The 19,970-nt window shown below is 38.3% G+C and overlaps 1 protein-coding gene across 9 annotated transcripts in view; it reads right to left on the bottom strand.

Moving 5' to 3' along the window:
- Nucleotides 1-19,970, bottom strand: part of ARID1B (AT-rich interaction domain 1B) — a 397,542-nt gene that overhangs the window by 240,318 nt on the left and 137,254 nt on the right. For all 9 annotated transcript variants that reach the window (XM_074333739.1, XM_074333744.1, XM_074333741.1 and 6 more), the window contains one exon: nt 6,568-6,678. In XM_074333739.1, the coding sequence (XP_074189840.1) occupies nt 6,568-6,678 (111 nt within the window). The remainder of the gene's footprint in view (nt 1-6,567; nt 6,679-19,970) is intronic.

The raw sequence follows: 19,970 nt of genomic DNA, 5'->3' as shown, positions 1-19,970 counted from the left end.
AACAGAAACAGCAGGTTAGGATGAGAAAAATACCCCAAGCTTCAGTGGCTTTTTCATTCTAGCATAAAAAATATTAAAATTAGAACTTGCAGGAGCTACAACGCTGACAAATTCCCATGCGAGAATTCCTCACACACGCTGCTCCTCGTGGCTTGTACTGAAAGCCCAGCGCTACTGCTCTCCTCTTTGTGCCCAGAGAGAGACCCTCCCGTCAGAGAGGCTGATGTCCAGGTGTGGTTCTGTGTCTATGTGAACACAGACCTGGGAGCTGCATACCGCCCGGCCTGCAGAGCCACACAGGAGGCTCCACGGCCTCACCTAAGTCAAAAGCTGGGTCAAAACCTTCCAGTCCCACATTTGTTATGGCAAAATGTGTATGCTGACTTTTCTATTAGCCAGGAATATCTGCATTTATCATCCCTAACTTAATGAGCCTCATTTATCAACTATAGATCATAGTTATCCTTCTATTATCAAAACCAATATCCTGCAAATCAGTTATGTTTCAGCCACTCTTCATCTCCAATTTTGTCTAGTGCCTATTTTTTACAGTGCTTCGTCATTAATTTTTTTGGAATTGACAGTCCCATAAAATGGGTTGAAATTCATTTCCCCCATATATTAAATGGAAATCTTCAGAATATTATGTGAAAAAGTTTTTCAGGGTATATGCTTAGTTAAAATGTGTTTTTAAAAACTAAATGAATTTTTTAAAATAACACATTGCCACTAAGCAAGTATCTCAGCTATTATGAATTTAGAATTATCCATTTATTTTAACAGGACTGAAGATCTCAATTTAGAAACTTCGCACACAAACATTGATTTATTTAATATTTAAAAAGAAGTATAGTTTGCTTTTAATTTATTCAAACTTTCCATTTATTTAACCTGCCTTTACCAGGAAGAAATCCAAACTGATGAGATTTTACTGAATATTCATTTACAGAACAACTATCTAAGTGGAAGATTGTTTTGGAAGAGGGAGAAACATTCCTTCCCACTCCCTACTACTTTTTTACTTTGTTCAGGTATTATCCTCTATTTTCAAAATGACTACCAATATCACAAAAATTCTCCGGGGAATAAAATTATATAACTTTACATCTTAAAAAATATTCCATATTGTTAAACAAACATTTGTCACAGACACTATCATTTTCCTAAATTAGGACTTTCAAGTAAGGTCTGTAGGTGTTTCTTTCCAACTTAATCCAAAAAGAATTGATGTCTCCATATAGAATAGACCAGTGACTAAAATTACATTTGAGAATATGGTAAATCCGAGGTAAAAAAGGGAAGTATTATATGGTCCGTTTAAAATTTCTCCAAGATATCAAAATGTGTTTCAGTTTCGAAACTATGCCAGCGATTCACTGTATCTACAGATGCATTACCTGCCAACGGGCCATCCTTCAGAGACTCTCCTGAGCCCTTCACAGGGGTGCTCGCGGTATACAACCCCCGTAACTCCAAAACTCAACACACTCTAACAACATACAGAGAACACAGAGAACAAACAGCTTACGTCTTCAGGTGCACACAGGGATTATTCATGCTTGAACACCGACATAAGGGGACAACAGATTAGATTTCTCTATTATTAATTTACAATTTTTTAAATGTTCAAAATGATTCGAGAAGGATCAATCAACAAAGAGAGCTACATTTTTAACCTTTTAAGGACAATCATTTAAATCATTAAGTGCAACATAAAAATAAAAAAAAGTTTGGAAAGAGTCCATTCTGCAGTCATGCATCTAGTTCTTTCCTGGCAGATCTTAACTTTTGCACGAACCTACCAACTAACAGGTTAAGATCATCTTAATTTGTATTTCTAGTTGGCTTGAGAACTTAGTAAAAAGCAAAACCCAATTAATAAACACTTCACCTAGCTTTTTCCAACAGTTTCCAATGGTTCACAGGAACTGTATTACCAAATCTACACACTACAAATGTCCCTATTAACCTATCACCAATATTCATATATGCTTCCAAAGTACATGACCTTTTACCCCCACGCAACATAAATGTTATTAAAGACTAAAAAACCAAACGCACACAGAGTATTCTTTTTCAGTTAAGGCAGATCATTGTATGCTCTGCTGCTAATAAACGACCCCCAAAGAATATTCTTGGTAATAACATTTTCCAATCGTTCTCTTTCTGGCTTCCAATATCCTGTTTAACACCCTCTATTTCAAAGAACAACCAGCATTTACTACCTCTTTCCTTTCACAAAGGGCCAAAAAAACATATGTTTTATCTAAACCTGAATATTTCCTTCTAATTGCAAACTCAACAAAAGTGCCATAAGCACTATTCCACAGGACAGTTAGGCTTTCTTACTAAACTGGTTAAGATCAAAACCTTTTCATGTCAACCACTTTAGATATTTCCTATTTAAGGAAGAAAGGGTTACAAAGAGGTTTTTAATGACCTGATGGGCCTTTTCAAAGGCTATTAGAACATGACTGCTCATATTCTGTATCTTAGGTAAACAGAATAATGGATCTGCTATTTGAAATACAACTGATGGCAGGCCTCTCTGAAGAATAAAACAAATGAGTTTCTAAACTGAAGAATATTTAACAACTCTCAAGATCCCTGGAAGATGAAGCACTATTTGCTTAGAACAAGGAAGAAAAGAAAAAAAAAAATCAAGCCTTTGTCTTGTTTACTTGTTTTTATACATGTTTATAAATATTTTATTAACAACATATCTATGTATGCTATATTTACTGAAATTATTATTACTGTTTCTGTCAATTTATATTTTACAATTAAAAAACATGTATTACTAAGAAGGAATGTCTCTACGCTTTTAGCTTAATTATCCAAAAGTGCCCAATTCTCCTTCCCTTAAAGCTCAAGTTTACCAAGTTAAAATTCAAGTGCAATTTTACTATAAAAGAAAATGTTTGCAAGAAGAAAGCCACACGGCCGATACAGAGAACACACTGGTAATCCATTCATATCTGTAGTGCACAGAGAACAGCCTCTACTGGTGTCAATTCAATACCTTGGAAAAGAGCCTTTAAGAAATTAAAAGAAAATTTTGAAACTGGGGGAAGAATGTATTTAAAAGTTTTTAGATAAATTCTAGTAGGAAAATACTTACTCAATAAAACATAATAAATACTCTGAAAAAATTCTAGTCTAATAGGGACCAACACAGCTATAAAAATAACTGCAATAAAAGGGTAAATACTACATGCCACAAGAGATGAAAATAAAAGACTGAACAATAAGTACATTAAATTATATTTCGGGGGCTATCTTAGAATGTAAATTGAGATGTACTCAATGTTTATAAAATAAAGGAGTTAAGTTTATAGCATTTTTTAGACCTTTCCACTGTTTATTTTGTTTAAATGCCAGCTTCATATCATATCAATATTAGAAGTAGGAAAAAAAACACAGAATACGCTCAAATTTTAAGTGATAATATTCCAAGGAGACAGAGTTCTTTAAACTAATTTTTATATCACATGCTATATGCTAAGATTTGTTAACAATGGTAATACGAAGGGTATGTAATACATAAGCTAATGTATGTTAACAGCGGTATGATTAAGAGGTTTAGAAATAAATGGACATTATTTAGGAAGATTTGTTCTGAGATTAGGTCTGAGTGCATTAAGTAAAAAGTAAATGTTACTGGCCATAGGCCCAAGGCAACAAGAGGACAAGTATTAATTTATCAGGCATTTGCTTTACGTGGATGATCTGAAGATGTAAGTCAGCTGGAAAACATAACTGCATTAGGTACTAAAGATCACCAAGAATTTACTGACATACAAACACAGACAAAGATCAGATCAAACAATGGTGAGAGGGCAGTTTACTGAAGGACCAAATTACAGATCTGCATAAGGATGTTGGAAAGGCCCTGACTTCTTGTAATGGAAAGTTAACTGCGGGACAAACGTGTGCTAAAGAAAATATCACACATGTAGAACAGTATTACACAATCTATCTCACAAGCAAAACGGTTAAGAAATAACTACTTGAAAAGGTTCCTCCTTAGAGTCACATATAAAATGGATGAAGACTTACTAATTATACATTAGAATCACTACACCACATTTTAAAAAATGTACAAGTAATGCCCACAATTTCCTTAGTTCCAAATTACAAAACTAGAGATTATAAATATGATGTATTGTCTTTAACCTTAAATAAAAAGAAAATACATCATTGACACTAAAAAGGGAAAAACGCAGCATAAATCTACAAAAGACCCAAGAGCAAATTCAGATGTGAAAACAAATTCAGTTTCACAGTACCTACAGTATCAAATCAGCTAATTTAGAGAGCTGAAATAGTTAATAAAAGTAACACTAAAAATACTTGATATTACAGCCATACAGAATACAAATAAATCTTTCCCCCAAACTAGAATTACCTTAATTGTGTACAACTTACTGATGTAGCATTCACGTAAGTAAAAATGTATTTGTATACTTCATATAGAAACTTTCTACACAAACAAAGCCTGTTGAAAGAAAAGTGGTGCACTACCATTCATTTAAACAAGCCAATTTTCATCTTACAGATTGGGGGCTGGGGAGGTAGGTACACCAGCTCATCTGTGGTTTGTCTCTCGTTCAGTGACTGGTGCTTCTATATACTCACCATAAAACCTGGAAACTTTGCCTTTTTAAAAATACATTATTGAAATGTTATTGAGTCAATCAGCATCTTATTTATCTGTGAGTTACAAAAAACAGAAAGAAAATACCAATTAGGGCATTTCTGTTTTTCAATAGTTTCATAAGAAAATTTATATTATGAGCAAACTTAAATCCTCTGAGAAAGTAGATAAGGTAAAGATTAAGGAAGAAAGTAGCCATTATGTGACATATATACAAATACAACAATTCAGGAAAATTTAAAGTACTGATGAATATATTGACTCACTTCTTAAAACAGATCAACTTAAAAAGCGTCATCCCAGAGCAGAACTCTTCAGTCAGTTTTCTGGAACTTCCACGCTTCATTTCCTCCCTAATTATGCTCGAGTTAGCTGAATGTCCACTACCCACTCCAATGCAGAGCCATGAAAAGAAGCAAAGCCTACTGAGTGACACCCAAGTTCCAATGGCTATGAAGACAGCAGTACAATGCAAACTATTGTGGTAGCTACACAGGAAATCTGTATCATACACAGCAAAATTGCCAACATATATGATAGTATACATCACCAGCCAATGACAAACCTACAAAGTTAGGCTTCTCTTAAAACACTATCTGATGGAAGAAAAGTGGAATTCATTGTCCATATGCTTCCCAGGAGTCAATTTAAATTCCTAAAACCATGAGCCAATTTCCACATATTCAGCAAATGTTCCGTTTATCAATAGTGTTTACATACAGATACACACACACACACACACAATCTCACTCACTCACTCACCAAAGCAGTCAATTATCTGCTAAGAAAAAAGCTTACAGCATAAAATACAGACTCCATCACCTTTTTCATTCCTTTAAAAACCAAATAACTAGACAGTAAATACTCCACTGTGACTAAAAACATGACCACAATAAATTTCACCCACCTTCCACCACAGAAATAAAAGCTGTAAAAATTAGTTTCAAAAACATGTGCATCAAATTCAAAAAGATACTGGATCTCCTGTAGCCATCACTTACCTTCTTCTCTAAGGCTACATATAAGTTGAAAATGGGTATAGCATGCATGCCAAATGTCATATGTAACATTCATTACAAATGCTTATTCGCGAGTGTTCAGAAGTAATATAATAAATCTTACTCAATGTGAACATATTTAATATCGTGGTTAGCCTAAACTCCCATCTTAAATAAAATTTCTTAATAGAGATTAAGCAATAACAATAATTCTTCAAATAAAAATATTTTAACAAGAAAATATAAAATTGTGCACAGATGTATTCTTTTAGTTTATAAGGAAAACCTCATTTAAATTAGGTTGCCTGTTAAAAAGGCAAATTAAGCACAGATGAACTATTTATAAGCATCAACATGATACCCTATAATACAAATACAGCCACTACTTTATTCAATATGTATCTCAACCACCATACAGTATTCACTGGTGGAAATACTTATAAGTTGCTTTTTCCAATTTTAAACTGAAATATTTTCTTTTGGGTGAAAAAAGATTGGATGATCTCTCGTTACATAAAGTCCCAGAAGAAATTCAAACTACCACCAGATGGTTTCTCTCATTTATACCCATTGCTGAGTGGGAATTCCTTCATGTTTGACGCACACAGACACCTTCTTTGGTTTGTATCACTACCAGAAAGCATCAGGCTAAACAGAGTGCAACTGGACTACAGAAACACCTTTCTGCAACAAAACCCATCAGCCAAATAAAACCTTCCAACTGGACTCAAGAGACATACCTACAAATGAACTAAATGTACCCAACACTACATAGCTCCTAAGAATGAAACCCTAAAAAAAAATAAATCACAAATATATCTGAAATCTAGAAACTTCTCTCCTAAAGCCTTAATATAATGTAGAAGAAACAAAACAATAGCTTGTTTTTAAAGTCTTTAACTCGTGTCTTACTGGTAAACTTGATGGTCTTTCTTGTTGTATCAGGTTCAAGTCTTCATGGTTAGGTTTTCCAGGAGCCAGAGGAGGTTGAGATCTAGTTCCATAGCCTTCCTGAGACAGGTCCTAAACAAACACAAACACAAAGCACTTCATAAATATCTCAATGAGTTATAAGCTACTACCAAAACCCAGTGAAGGCTTATTACAAACTATTGATTCATGTTACATTTAAGCAGACATATGCAATATATTATAGTTATCTTTTAAAAAATATTTTACCAAAAGCAAAAACAAAGACAAAAAAATAGTGAATTATCAAGAGCAAAAACATACATATAATTAATAATTAAACTTATTATGGAACCATACAACTCAAAGACTGTGTTTGAGCTTTGCAGGAAAAAATGAAGAAGGAGGTCAGCTACAACCAAACTCCTTGTATTTTTTTTCCCAAAATGTCTTTTAAACCAAAGCAAACCAAAAGCTCATTTTATTGTTTAATTCTGATTTGGGTTGAACTGCCTTTAATATTAAGTTGAAAATGTTAAAATAATTAATGAAAACTTTATTATCAACTGACTTTTAATATGCCCTCTCAGTAACCCACAAAACAACATCATTATTAAGCTCACAGTATCCTGGGGTTTCTACAAAACCAATAAACACTATGTATAGAATTCCATATGTTCACGTGGCATAGTTTCCAGAGAACCACAATAAAGAATAAAACAGCAGTGGGGAACAAAACACACCCCAAAAACCTGCTGAAGTACCAAAAACTTATCATTAACATGGCCTTTCTGGCATCCTGTTGAACACTTTTCCAGGATGTATTCTGCATGGTTTCAGTATTGTGCTGAAATAGTGTTATACAAACCAAATACCACACCACTGCAACTTACTGTATACCAGATCTCTAGCTGTTTAACTACGTACGCTCAGCTCCTAACCATTCTAGCGCCATTTACACCCCAAGTCACGCTGTAGGACCGAATGTGAAATACTTATTACAGCATGTCTTAATTGGCACTCAAAGTTGAAGAACAGGTTTCTGATTGGAGAAGAAAAAAGAATGGAAAATATCACTTAAAAATAAAATTCTCTCACTTTTCCTCTCAGTTTAAGTAAGTGTTAGAATTAAAGAAATATGATATACACGTTCTAGTCCTGCTAAATCCTCAAAATATTACTTTATGAATTAATGTTTATTTAAAAAAATAACGTTTATTAATTGAAACCCTATAAAAAGCATCTGCTGCCCCACCCCTTTCTCACACAGTATACACTTAAAATTACATGGCTTCTGAGGCCAAGAGCCTGGACCAATAGCTAGTACTACAAACTAACAAGCTGTACAAGCTGGATTGAACTAGCCTAGCGTTTGGTGTGACCTACCTTTAACAGGCGCTAAGTAAAGAGCACAGCAACAATCCAGCATTTCCCAAGCAACCCTACACAGAGAGAGAGACAGAGACAGAGAGACAGAGAGAGACAGAGACCGAGAGAGACAGAGAGAGAGGCAGCGCGAATGATATTAACAGTACTGTATAACGCCCAGTCAGTAGTATACTTTTGTAAGAGATTTAAATCCCCGTTGTCCAAGTTTTTATCTTAAAAGAGGTGAGGTCTCAGTGAGCACATTCAGTACTTCAAGGGGCAGCTCTTCAATCTGGTTGCCAGTAGAGGGTAACTATTAGGCTGTAGAGGAGAAAAGCCGAGGCTGAAAGATTACTACCACTCTCACCGCCCCTGCCCCCCACACCGAGTTTCTCCCGGATCCCAGACTTCCACTTGCCACGCGGGCTTCCCGCTGGGTGCCCTGCAGGGTCCTTTAGATTAACAGCAAGGATTGCAAATCAAGTAGGGCACAAGGCCTCCATTCAGGGGCCGTCACCCTGTTACAAAACCCCCACAAAGGTGCAGGACGGCCGCACAATAGGCAAACAAATGAGCAGAGCCGCCTGCTCCTCAAACACGGGCGTGTGCGAGCCCAGTGAGTACAGTTTACGGGCCGGCGGTGCTCAGGTGCTGTTTTGAGTAAACTTCAGTTAAGAAACAGGAACAGGCTCACAGGCCCTGTGCTTATTATTAGCCTTTTACATTTCCTTTTATTTTCTCTTTGCAGCTAAATGACCCGGTTTTTAAAAGAGCTGAAAAAGCCCACCACAACTACAGTGAGTACACATGTCAATCTGGGTGCCGTCCCTCTAAAATAAGCAACACTGGATTAACAGACTACCAAAGCCCTCAGAAAATTTCACTATGACTTTACATTTCACTTTTTAAGGCTTTAAAGGTTCAAAATAGGTAGATTCCACCAAAGTCTCAAACACTATACTATTCCTAACCACAAGAGGCTTTCAATTATTAAATACAGTTGAAAACAAAACCAAAACAAAATTTAGTGAGAATGGCTGAAAAGGGGACTTGTTCTGCCTCAGTTTATGTTTGAATATAAGGATTAATTTAACTGAGAGAACATCCAGAAAAGGTACCAAGTTTTAACCCAAAACAATCATCATCTATAGGTATATTACTTACACTGGGACTATAAAATCTATGCTTGGCAGCTTTAATAAAGTTATAAAAGTTATAACTCATAACAAACCTGAGCTTTTCCCCTTCAGAGCTATATTTACGTTCTGGTATGTACTTATTTTCACCTCAAGAAGAGTAAAGCAGGAATAAAAAATTTAATAGATAATAAGAGGGCAATGTCAGCATCAGAAATATGTTCAACATCACATTTATAAACAAACAACTAAGCACATCTTTACATTTCTAAATAATCACCGCCATCTTTGGTTATTTACAAGTTTAAGCCAGTGAACACGAGCTTGTACACCAGTTTACACACACAAAGTGTTCCTTCATTCATCTGCCAAATATATACAAAGCCATGACTGTTTAAAAGAATATCATACTGTGATAATACAGGTAACCTCCACTTTTCCAAAGTTCACTTTACGCCACTTCACTTTTACAAAAGACCAACATTTGTACCTGTTTTCACTAACTAAAAGAAATCTGAAGAGGTCTTTCACTTTTGCCAAAAAAAGTGAAAATAACGTTCAGCGTTTGTTGTGCAGTGAGGCATTACAGAGGCAGCACGTACCCCACACCCCAAGCGAGGAGAGTGGCCCCACCAAGTTCCTGCCCCTCGAGCTGTACTCAGCATCTCAGCATCATCCCCCAGAGCTTGCCTGGCGCCTGTGAGCATCTGTGCTTTATCTTTAGCAAGACATGTCCTAAAGGGATCACTTCTTCGCTTTACACTATTTCGGCTTAGGAGAGGTTCCCTGGGAAAACTCCGCTTTTGGACAGCGGGGGAAACCGGTACCGCATTGCAGAAGAACCACACAGGGCAATGTGGTTTACCCCTTCAAGGTTTTTTATCAGTATTAACTTTCTTCATCTCACCCACAAACTTTTAACCATTGATGGATTCTGGTTTTAACCTTCTTTACGTTATGAGTCAAAGGTAAAATGGGAGACGGACACACAAACAACAAAAGTGTGAAAAGAGCTTGGGGAAGGGTGCGTACACGTTTATTTCAGAAGTTTTCACTTGGGTGTTTCTTTTCACAAATGTCAGTAAGGACCACTCCCTTTGCTGGGTATAACCTCTGACAGTGTGAAGCACGACCGCAAGGGAAACCCTGGTGTCCCACATACACGGCAAGGAAGGATACTAAGATCAAAACTGTCGCATGGGTCTAAGTGTGAAGGCCAAGGTCATGAGTGCTTCTGTTTTAGCTTATAATGAAATGTATTCAGTAGTAATGGTAACACGAGACTTGGAAGAAAATATAGAATCAAATGTCAAGGACTCTTTTAAAAAATTAAAAAGGGAAAATATTGCCATGGCATTAGTTCGAAAGATACAATGAGACAAACAACGAAAAGGAAGACTGCCGTGTCCTTCCCAGAACCCCCTCCACAAACATAACTGCTGACAACTGTATGATGCATTACCAAGTGTAGATACGAATTTAAATCCTCTTTCCTTTAAACACAACTGGGACATTTTTCTGTACATGGCATATTTCTGGTCCCTTAACAACATACTCCAGCACTCATTCTATATCTGCATCTAAACATCTACTCTATTCTTTTTTTTATGCTACAGGTATTGCATCATTTGTCAGTGCTGTGACTTAGTCAGTCCCCTAGCGGTGAACGTGCAGGTCATCCCCCGCCTTCCCTGACTTCGTACTACGCTATAACAGACATCCTTGTGCATACATCTTCATGTGAAATATTTCAGTAACATAAAATCTCCACAAGTGGCATTTCTGTCAAACGGCTGGTACATTTCAAACTTTGATAGAAACTGGTCAAGTGCTCTTAAAGGAAGTGTCAGTGTGCACTCGCAGTCCATCATTTTGGAACCAAGAGTTACTGAAGGTTTACCTTATCATTACAATATGCCTAAGACATTATAAAAAGCAGCAAACCCAGAGCAGAGACGTGGTGGGAGGATTGGTAGACAGTCAGCAAAAATCAGAAACAAACACACACAAAAAACCAAGAATTTAACAAATGGCAGTGGCACTAAGAGGTCGGGGACGAAGTCCAGAAACTGGCGAAAACTTATTGTCTTCATATTAGGTGGGTGCAAAAGGTATTTAGGTGGGTGCAAAAGGTTAAAATTGCAAAAACCACAGTTACTTTTGCACCAACCTAACAGTCCTGCAGAGAGCTTCGCATCTGAAACAAAAAGCTCCAGGCAGCCACCCGGGCTTCTGGAGCAGGAACACGTGACGATTCTTGTTATTTAAGAAAGGTTTTTCCAGTAATTAAACGAAGTACAGATGTGCCAGAAAAAGGAAGATGGCTCCTCTTACTGTTGCAACACTCCAGAGTGAGGCGATGGGGATCTGAGTAGCCTTAGAACAACAGCCGGCAATATCAAGGTCAGAATCATTTTCTTGCTCCTTTTCTCTCCCTGCTTTCGAAAGTCCTATCATCAATTCCAACCACTAACAGGGAGCAGAAATGGTCCTGCCAAGCAAGGTATGTGGCAGAGGAGGAGGAGGATGGGATCTCGTCCACAAAGGACACGCCTGATGGCTGCACAGCGTTGCCAGGTCACGGGAAATCATCACTCTGCTCAAGAAACAGCGTGCCACTGCCCGCTCTGTGTTCAGTTTGTAGTTACATACATTTAAAATATCCTTTCCAAAGGAACGCAATATAAAACTATAATAACCACTTCAAGAATGGCACAATCACCCCCTGGCCTCCTCAGAAACGCCCCAGTGGGCATGTCATTAACAAGCACAGGAGGAGGCAGGGCTCGGTGGCAGGTACTGTGCACAGTCCCTCCACACAACCGTGCTGGGACACACCGTAGTCCCATCTTGTTTTTCACCCTGAGGAAACAAAACCTCCAGTAACTCAACTCACACGGCTAGCGTCTGAGCCGATGCTGGTATCTCAGCGTGATGAACCCACCTTCCTTTCTATCCTAACTGTACGTCAGAAGCAACTGGAATTGTCGCACTCCCACTACATGATAAGGATTCAATGTAATTTTAACTTGCTAAAGGAAGTATCTTAGGCTTCCATATACGCTCCTAAATTCCCCTTTCAAAAATTATGAATCTTAAGTATTTTATACGTGGGATACTTCCGAAACATTCAATTATAATATCGTGAATCACAAATATTAAAATAAAAAACTCTCACAAAATCGAACACAAGGCCACTCTCCTTACCACTCACTATCAAATCTTTATTTAAAGTCCACAGGCTGATGGAAAGCTAGGCCCGTCCCGTTTTCACCGATTATGTTTGTTTACGGCTAGTCCGCTGGTTCCTCCTCTGCCTGCCCCTTAAAAGCTGGGTCCGACCCTCTGATCGCCAAAGACTCCACACTGAGCCCAGATGCTGACGATTCCCAAATCTCTACTTCAGGTCCCACACACATGAACTACGTGTTGAAAATCTGTCCCTGGAGGAAGAGTCCCACGCATTCACCATGTTCAGAAATGACTCTGCTCACTGTCCTCCTCAAACCTAATCTCTCTCATCACCTGCTCACAGGGGACACTTTACCAAACCCGTCACTGTCCAGTCCATCCCCTCCCCCTTCCTGTGCCAGCCACTTTTCTTGGTCACTTTCCACCACAGCCTCTTGCCCACGGTGCCCCAGAGCTTGGGCTGGTGCAGACGAGCTCACCAAACTTCCTCCCGCGGCCACGCCAGCTCCACCTTGTTCTCCCCTGGGGCCTATGAGAGTCCTCACCTTCACCCCTCAGCTTCCTGTGGGCCCCACTGGACACAAGTCTGCATGTGCAGGCCTCTCAGTCTCAGTTGTGGTCCCAAGTGGATGTCCTTCCTTCTGCGTCTGAAAAGCATTTGTCTGTCCTCAAACGCCTCCTAGAAATGAACTCTGCCATCACACAAAACCACCACCTCACACCGATGATCGATGATGGACTCCTCTTAAGGAATTTACAATGCTGCATTTTAACTGTTTGTGTATCTCCTGAACTAGATTCTTACTTCCTCTGGGGTTGCTGGTGCCACACACCGACAGGTACTACGTAAGAGCCTGGTGAATGACGGACGCAATGGCTTCTAGGAGCTCACACTTAGAATCAGACACAGCAACACAAAAATAAATGTATGAGGACAAACATAAAACTGAACAAAACTTGGGCTCGTGTCCAAGAATACATATCATGTTAACAGCTACACCGCCTGGTGCAATGTGCTACAAAACACATTTTGTTGTTTGTTACTGGCAGTCTTAAGGCAAAACGATGACTGCGAAGGAATGCAGTAAAAAAATAAACTGGAAAAGACGGAGGGAAAAGACTATGCAAACATCAGTGGTGCCGTCAAAAAAAGGGAAAATCCAGACATTCTACTGCTCCTCATGAACACACCAGCGATGAAATAGTCCTGTCACAACTAATTGATAAGAAGCTTGATAAAGCCTGTATATCTAACTACCAATTTATAGGAAATGAAAAGGACCGAGGGACACATTAAACCATAGCGAATCAATCAGCAAATCCCAAACTGTGGGGATCTCTACTAGACAAGTGACCTAGATTCTTCAACAGATAAGTTGAAATAGAAAAAACAAAAGGAGAGAGGGACACACGGAGACAGAGGAAAATCCTAGCAACGAAAATTTATAAACCAATTAATTGTAAGACGTGCTTTTTCTGGATCTTGATTCAAACTACCCCATAATGTGAGTTAAACAGAAACATGTCTTCCATTTGAGACTACCAGAAATTTGAACACTGAATAACTGTATGAAAAAATTGTATTTTAAATGGGATAACTATATTATGTTTACGTTTCTTTTTAAAGCCCTTTAGCTTTTAGAGATATACTAAAACATTTACAGATCAAACGATACAATGTCTGGATTTACTTTAAAATAGTGTTGAGGGTGGGAGGTGACAGCAGAGATACACCAAGACTGGTCATATAACTGCTGAAAGCTGAGTGGTGGGGCCACAGGGATCCCCTCTACACGTGTTTATGCTTGAAATGTTTCATTTAAACGAAAAAGAAGTTAATGGTATGAAAGACAAACTCAGGAACCCACTGAGGCTGTGGTGCTGACTCTAGCTTTCACCTCCAAGACTACAAGAAATTCCTATTCAGTCCCCTAACCTTCCACCTCGTCTCCCGCAAGAAAATTCACTAAGCATAGAACATTTAATCTTTCACATATTCTTAACCCTCCCACATTTTATCTTTAACATGTCTGCTTACTGTTTAATCCTAACACTTAGCTGTCTTTAAAAACAAGTCCCCCGAGGGTGGCTGGATGGCTCAGTTGGTTAGAGCACCAGCTCAGAACAAAAAGGTTGCTGGTTCACTTCCTGCATGGCATGGTGGGATGGTGGGATGGTGGGATGGTAAGCTGCCCCCTCCCCCAACAACCCCCCCCCCCCCACCCGCAACTAGATTGAAAACAGCTACTGGACTTTGAGCTGAGCTGCACCCTCCACAACTAGATTGAAGGACAACGACTTGGAGCTGGTGGGCCCTGGAGAAACACACTGTCCCCACCCCCCAAAAGAGTGTCCCTCCATAATCTTAACTAAATAAACCTTGCCAGTTTCATTCTTTCCCTGGATCCCCAGGGAAACGGGCCCTTACTGTTGACTCAGTGATCCTTTCTCAATCTCATCTCTCCATCAAGCTGTCCCGAGCACAGCTCCAGCCCCAGGCCTCCCTACATCTAACACACCCACCCTTACCTTGGTCCTGCCTCTTAAAGGCCCAGTTTCCTATTTCACTGACTCCAAGAAGCCTTTTCCTGACACAGATCTCTCCAAAGACCATGAACCTTTGAGTCAAACAAACTCAAGCTCAAATTCCAACTTCAAGACTATTCACTATCTGTGCGACCTTGAACAAATGTTCTGAGTTCAGTTTCCTACTCTAAACCACATTAGATTGAGCTAACACAGGGTACAAACACGCCCTCCTTTCCTCCTCCTGAAGGTGCACCTGGGCACCCAGTGCGCAGAGAACAGGGCTTGATGGGTGTTTTATATCCATCACGATTAGTTTCTATTTAGGAAAATGCTAAATCACTTTAATTCTTCTTAGTCCATATCATTTCTTTCCCCTATATCTTCCTTTACACTTGCTCCAAAAATGTTTTATATTAGATTTTTAAAAATCATATGGTCAAAGCTCAAATGCTGTTTTACTGCTACTGATTCCACAGGCAGATTCTAAGCGTACAGTTAAAAAGCCATATTTCCTCTAATGCACCATATGTACTGATGAGTTCCAATGCTGGAGTCATAATGTTATTTTCTATCAATTCAAAGGAATAATTATTTCCAGATTTTTTAAAACAATCCTAGGAAAAGGACAGGCTTGCACAAGCTACTTCATGATATTTTTTTTTTTTATTAAAGTTTATTGGGGTGACAATTGTTAGTAAAGTTACATAGATTTCAGGTGTACAATTCTGTATTACATCATCTATAAACTACATTGTGTGTTCACCACCCAGAGTCAGTTTTCCTTCCATCACCATATATTCGATCCCCCTTACCCTCATCTCCCACCCCCCACCCCCCACCCCCCTTACCCTCTGGCAACCACTAAACTATTATCTGTGTCTATGAGTTTTTGTTTCTCATTTGTTTGTCTTGTTCTTTTGTTGTTTTTGGTTTATATACCACATTTCAGTGAAATCATATGGTTCTCTGCTTTTTCTGTCTGACTTACTTCACTTAGCATTATACTCTCAAGATCCATCCATGTTGTCACAAATGGTCCTATTTCATCTTTTCTTACTGCCAAATAGTATTCCATGGTGTATATATACCACAACTTCTTTATCCATTCATCTATGGAAGGACACTTTGGTTGTTTCCATGTAAATAAAGCTGCAATGAACATCAGAGCAGAGGGATTGCTGGGTAATATGGTAATTTTATTCACAATTTTTTGAGGAACCTCCACACTGCCTTCCATAACGGCTGCACCAGTCTGCATTCCCAACAGTGTATGAGGGTTCCTTTTTCTCCACAGCCTCTCCAACACTTGTTACTATTTGTCTTGTTGATGACAGCCATTCTGACTGGGGTGAGGTGATATCTCATTGTGGTTTTTATTTGCATTTCTCTGATGATTAGTGATGTTGAGCATTTTTTCATATGTCTATTTGCCATTTGTATGTCTTCTATGGAGAAATGTCTATTCAGGTCCTCTGCGCATTTTTTAACTGGGTTGTTTTTTCTGTTGTTGAGTTGTATGAACTCCTTGTATACTTTGGATATTAGCCCCTTATCAGAGGAGGCCTTGTTTGTAAAAATCTTCTCCCATTAGGTTGGTTGCCTCTTTATTTTGTTGATGGTTTCTTTTGCTTTTCAGAAGCTTTTTAGTTTGATATTGTCTCACTCATTTATTTTAGCTTTTATTTCCCTTGCCCTTTGGGGTCAAATTCATAAAATGCTCTTTGAACCCAAGGTCCCTAAGTTTAGTACCTATGTTTTCTTCTATGCAGTTTATGGTTTCAGGTCTTATGTTTAGGTCTTTGATGGATTTTGAGTTAATTTTGGTACACGGTGACAGACAGCACGTGGCTTTCCAAATCTTCCAGCACCATTTATTAAAGAGGCTGTCTTTTCTCCATTGTATGTTTTTTGCTTCTTTGTCGAAAATTATCTGTCCATATTTACGTGGGTTTATTTCTCGGTTCTCGATTCTATTCCATTGGTCTGTTTTTCTGTGAATACCATACTGTTTTGATTATTGTTGCCCTGCAGTACAAGCTGAAGTCAAGATGCATGACACCTCCAGTATTGTTCTTTTTCCTTAGGATTGCTTTGGTTATTCGGGGTCTTTTGTGGTTCCATACAAATCTGATGATTTTTTGTTCTATTTCTTTAAAAAATGCCATTGGGATTTTGATGGGGATTGCATTGAATCTGTATATTGCTTTGGGTAATATGGCCATTTTAACTATGTTGATTCTTCCAATCCATGAACACGGAATGTCTTTCCATTTCTTTGTGTCTTCTTCAATTTCTTTCAAAAATGTCTTATAGTTTTCAGTATATAAGTCTTTCACATCCTCGGTTAAGTTTATTCCTAGGTATTTTATTCTTTTTATTGCAATTGCAAAAGGAATTTTTTTTTTCTTTTTCTGAGATTTCATTGTTAGTATATAGGAATGCAATGGACTTTTGTACGTTGATTTTGTAGCCACCAACTTTACTGTATTCGTTTATTGTTTCTAGTAGCGTTTTGGTGGAGTCTTTAGGGTTTTCTATATATAGCATCACGTCATCTGCAAAGAGTGATAATTTAACTTCTTCATTCCCAATTTGGATGCCTTTTATTTCTTTCTCTTGCCTGATTGCTCTGGCTAGGACCTCCAACACTATGTTGAAAAGCAGAGCTGATAGGGGACAGCCATTTTCTTACTGATGAGTCTCTTTACTATTGATGGCAGATTCCTCACTATATTGTAGTTTGCCATCAACAAGAATGTCACTATGGCACGGGACTTATGAGTATACATGAGGCTGCAGCAGCACCTACCACTGAAGCAAAGATGAACCAAGAAGGCTGGAGAATAGAGAGGTCACCCCACCAAGAAAGCAGCTGTCACTGTGCTAATCAAGTTAGGATCCCAGAGGCCACTACTTTGGCACTCAAGACTTAAGAAAAGCTTTGGTGTTTTTTTTTCCTCTCCGTTTTCCCAAGCACTTCTCCCTAAACTATCAGATGGCCCAGAAGTGGGAAAGAAAGCCAGCCACATGGTTGCCTAAAATCACATTTCCTGAAATATCAAAGAGAAATATGGAGGTACTCAAGAGCTAAGGACTACAGTAATTAAGATTTTTAATAGATTATTTTAATAAACTCACAAATCTAAATGAGCCACAGTAAATGTTCAGCTTTTTGTAATATACATGCACAGAAACAGAAAAAAAAAGTCCCAGCTCTGTAACTTATTACCTAAAGAATTACTTTCCTCATCCATAAAACCAAGATATAGGGACTTACCTCCCAAAGTTGTATTAATGATTAAAGGAGAGACTACATTTAAGCAACAGCAGTATGCCTGGAACATTTAACTGTTCCATAAGTATCACCTATCATTCTTGATATACTTAAAACCACACTTAAGAATGAGAATCAAAATTGTCATTGAACTGCTGGGACTTTATCTTGTGGCCGTGATGCTGATGATGGCGATGATGATGACAGCGGCAGCTAACAATTATCTAGCACTTACAGTTTGACAGGCACTCTCTTAAGTGCTTTACTCACTGAATAAAGTCTTTTTGTCTAGACATCAACCCCTGGGAATAAGTACATTTTACAGATGAAGAAACTGAGGCACAGAGCTGGAATAACTTGCCCAATGTCACTCAGTTGGCAAGTGGTGGAGTTGGGATGGGAACCAATATATTCTTTCTTCAGAGTCCATGCATATAACTAACTACTTTCCCACTCTCTCTTTCATTGGACAAGAACTCATCTCTGAACTCTATCCCATAGCTGATAAATTTCACCCTGAGGCTAGGGTCCAGGAATCTAAATTTTTAATAAACTTCCCAGATTTGCTTGTAAAGTTTGAGAACTGTGACTAAAGATAGTGTGGTACTTTTATTAAAGTATGATAATTAAGAGATTGCTACAAGGTGGGGTTTTAGTTACGATGCCATTACCCAGTATCTACAGCGTGAAATGTGACTGTCTCATTAACAAGGTCTAGTTCACCAGGCCCTCCTGGTTGTGAAATAGGTACTTGAGTCTACCTACCCCAGTGAGGTCGGCAATGTCCCTGCTTGTCTTACTGTGGTTACAGCAATAGCTCAGAAAGCTCTGACATGAAATGACACTGGCATCTCACACTCTGGGGGATGACTTACTGCCAAAACCCAACCCCTGCCTCCCCAGACCAGGGAGTTGACCAATCCTGGCACGCGAGCCAGAGACCTGGGCTCTGGGACTGAACCTTAAATTTAGGGCCGAATTCTTAACCTGGAGTGAAAGGGATTTGAAAACTCCCCTGAAATTAAAGCAAATTTTGTGTAATGCGTATATTTTTCTGGGAAGAGGATCTTCAGCTTTCACCAAATTCTCAAAGACGCAAAAACAGCTAATGGTCAAGAACCAACAGGGATAGTGATATAAAAAACGGAATTCACCAGAATTGAGAAGATAATTTCATAAAGATTTAAAAACCAGATTAGCTACAAATAACTGCATTTGATATTATAATCTTTATCTAAATAACTGAAATAAGAATATAAATAGTAAAGAATTTCCAAATACAGGTAGTACCTGCCTGCAATACATATCTGCATTAAAAGCCCAGTTTGCCTAAGTAATTCTAGTGTAAAAAGTTCCCTAGACAAGACAGCTTGCATTACTATATACATACTTTCATTAAAGGAATAGCATGAGGGAAAGCAACCTGTTGAAACAGAATTTATGAAACCCATATGCTGTAGAAACAGGTAGACAGTTTGTTTTTGCCAATGAGAGTGAAGTAAGGTGCCAGAAAAATCTTGCCTCAAGCCAATCCTGCCAACCCATCCCTAAAGCTGTACAGGGATCACTTTTTAAAAGTGGTCTGACTTCCCACTTTTGCCTTTGGAGTAAAAGCTATTAATAAAAGAACCGTAGAAAAAGAAGATGGCTAGATTAAACATAGTAACAGAAAAAAATATAACAGAAGACAACAAAAGCTCGCTAGCTATAGAAGATTTTGTTGTTCTGCACTGTATCACCAATGCTTTCAAAATGCAAGAAGCAAAAAGGATCTGTTGATTTTTTTATCATGAGCATATGACTTTAATAACTTTCAAAGAGAGGTTAAAATGATCATCTATTCTATGAAATTAATTCTCTCATTCCCCATTCCAGCCTTCATTTTCAGAGTACAGAATATGAGGGGG

The sequence above is a fragment of the Rhinolophus sinicus genome, linkage group LG05 (genome assembly GCF_036562045.2).
Source record: "Rhinolophus sinicus isolate RSC01 linkage group LG05, ASM3656204v1, whole genome shotgun sequence".
NCBI classification, from domain to species: domain Eukaryota; kingdom Metazoa; phylum Chordata; class Mammalia; order Chiroptera; family Rhinolophidae; genus Rhinolophus; species Rhinolophus sinicus.
This window is presented reverse-complemented; position numbering and strand designations above follow the sequence as displayed.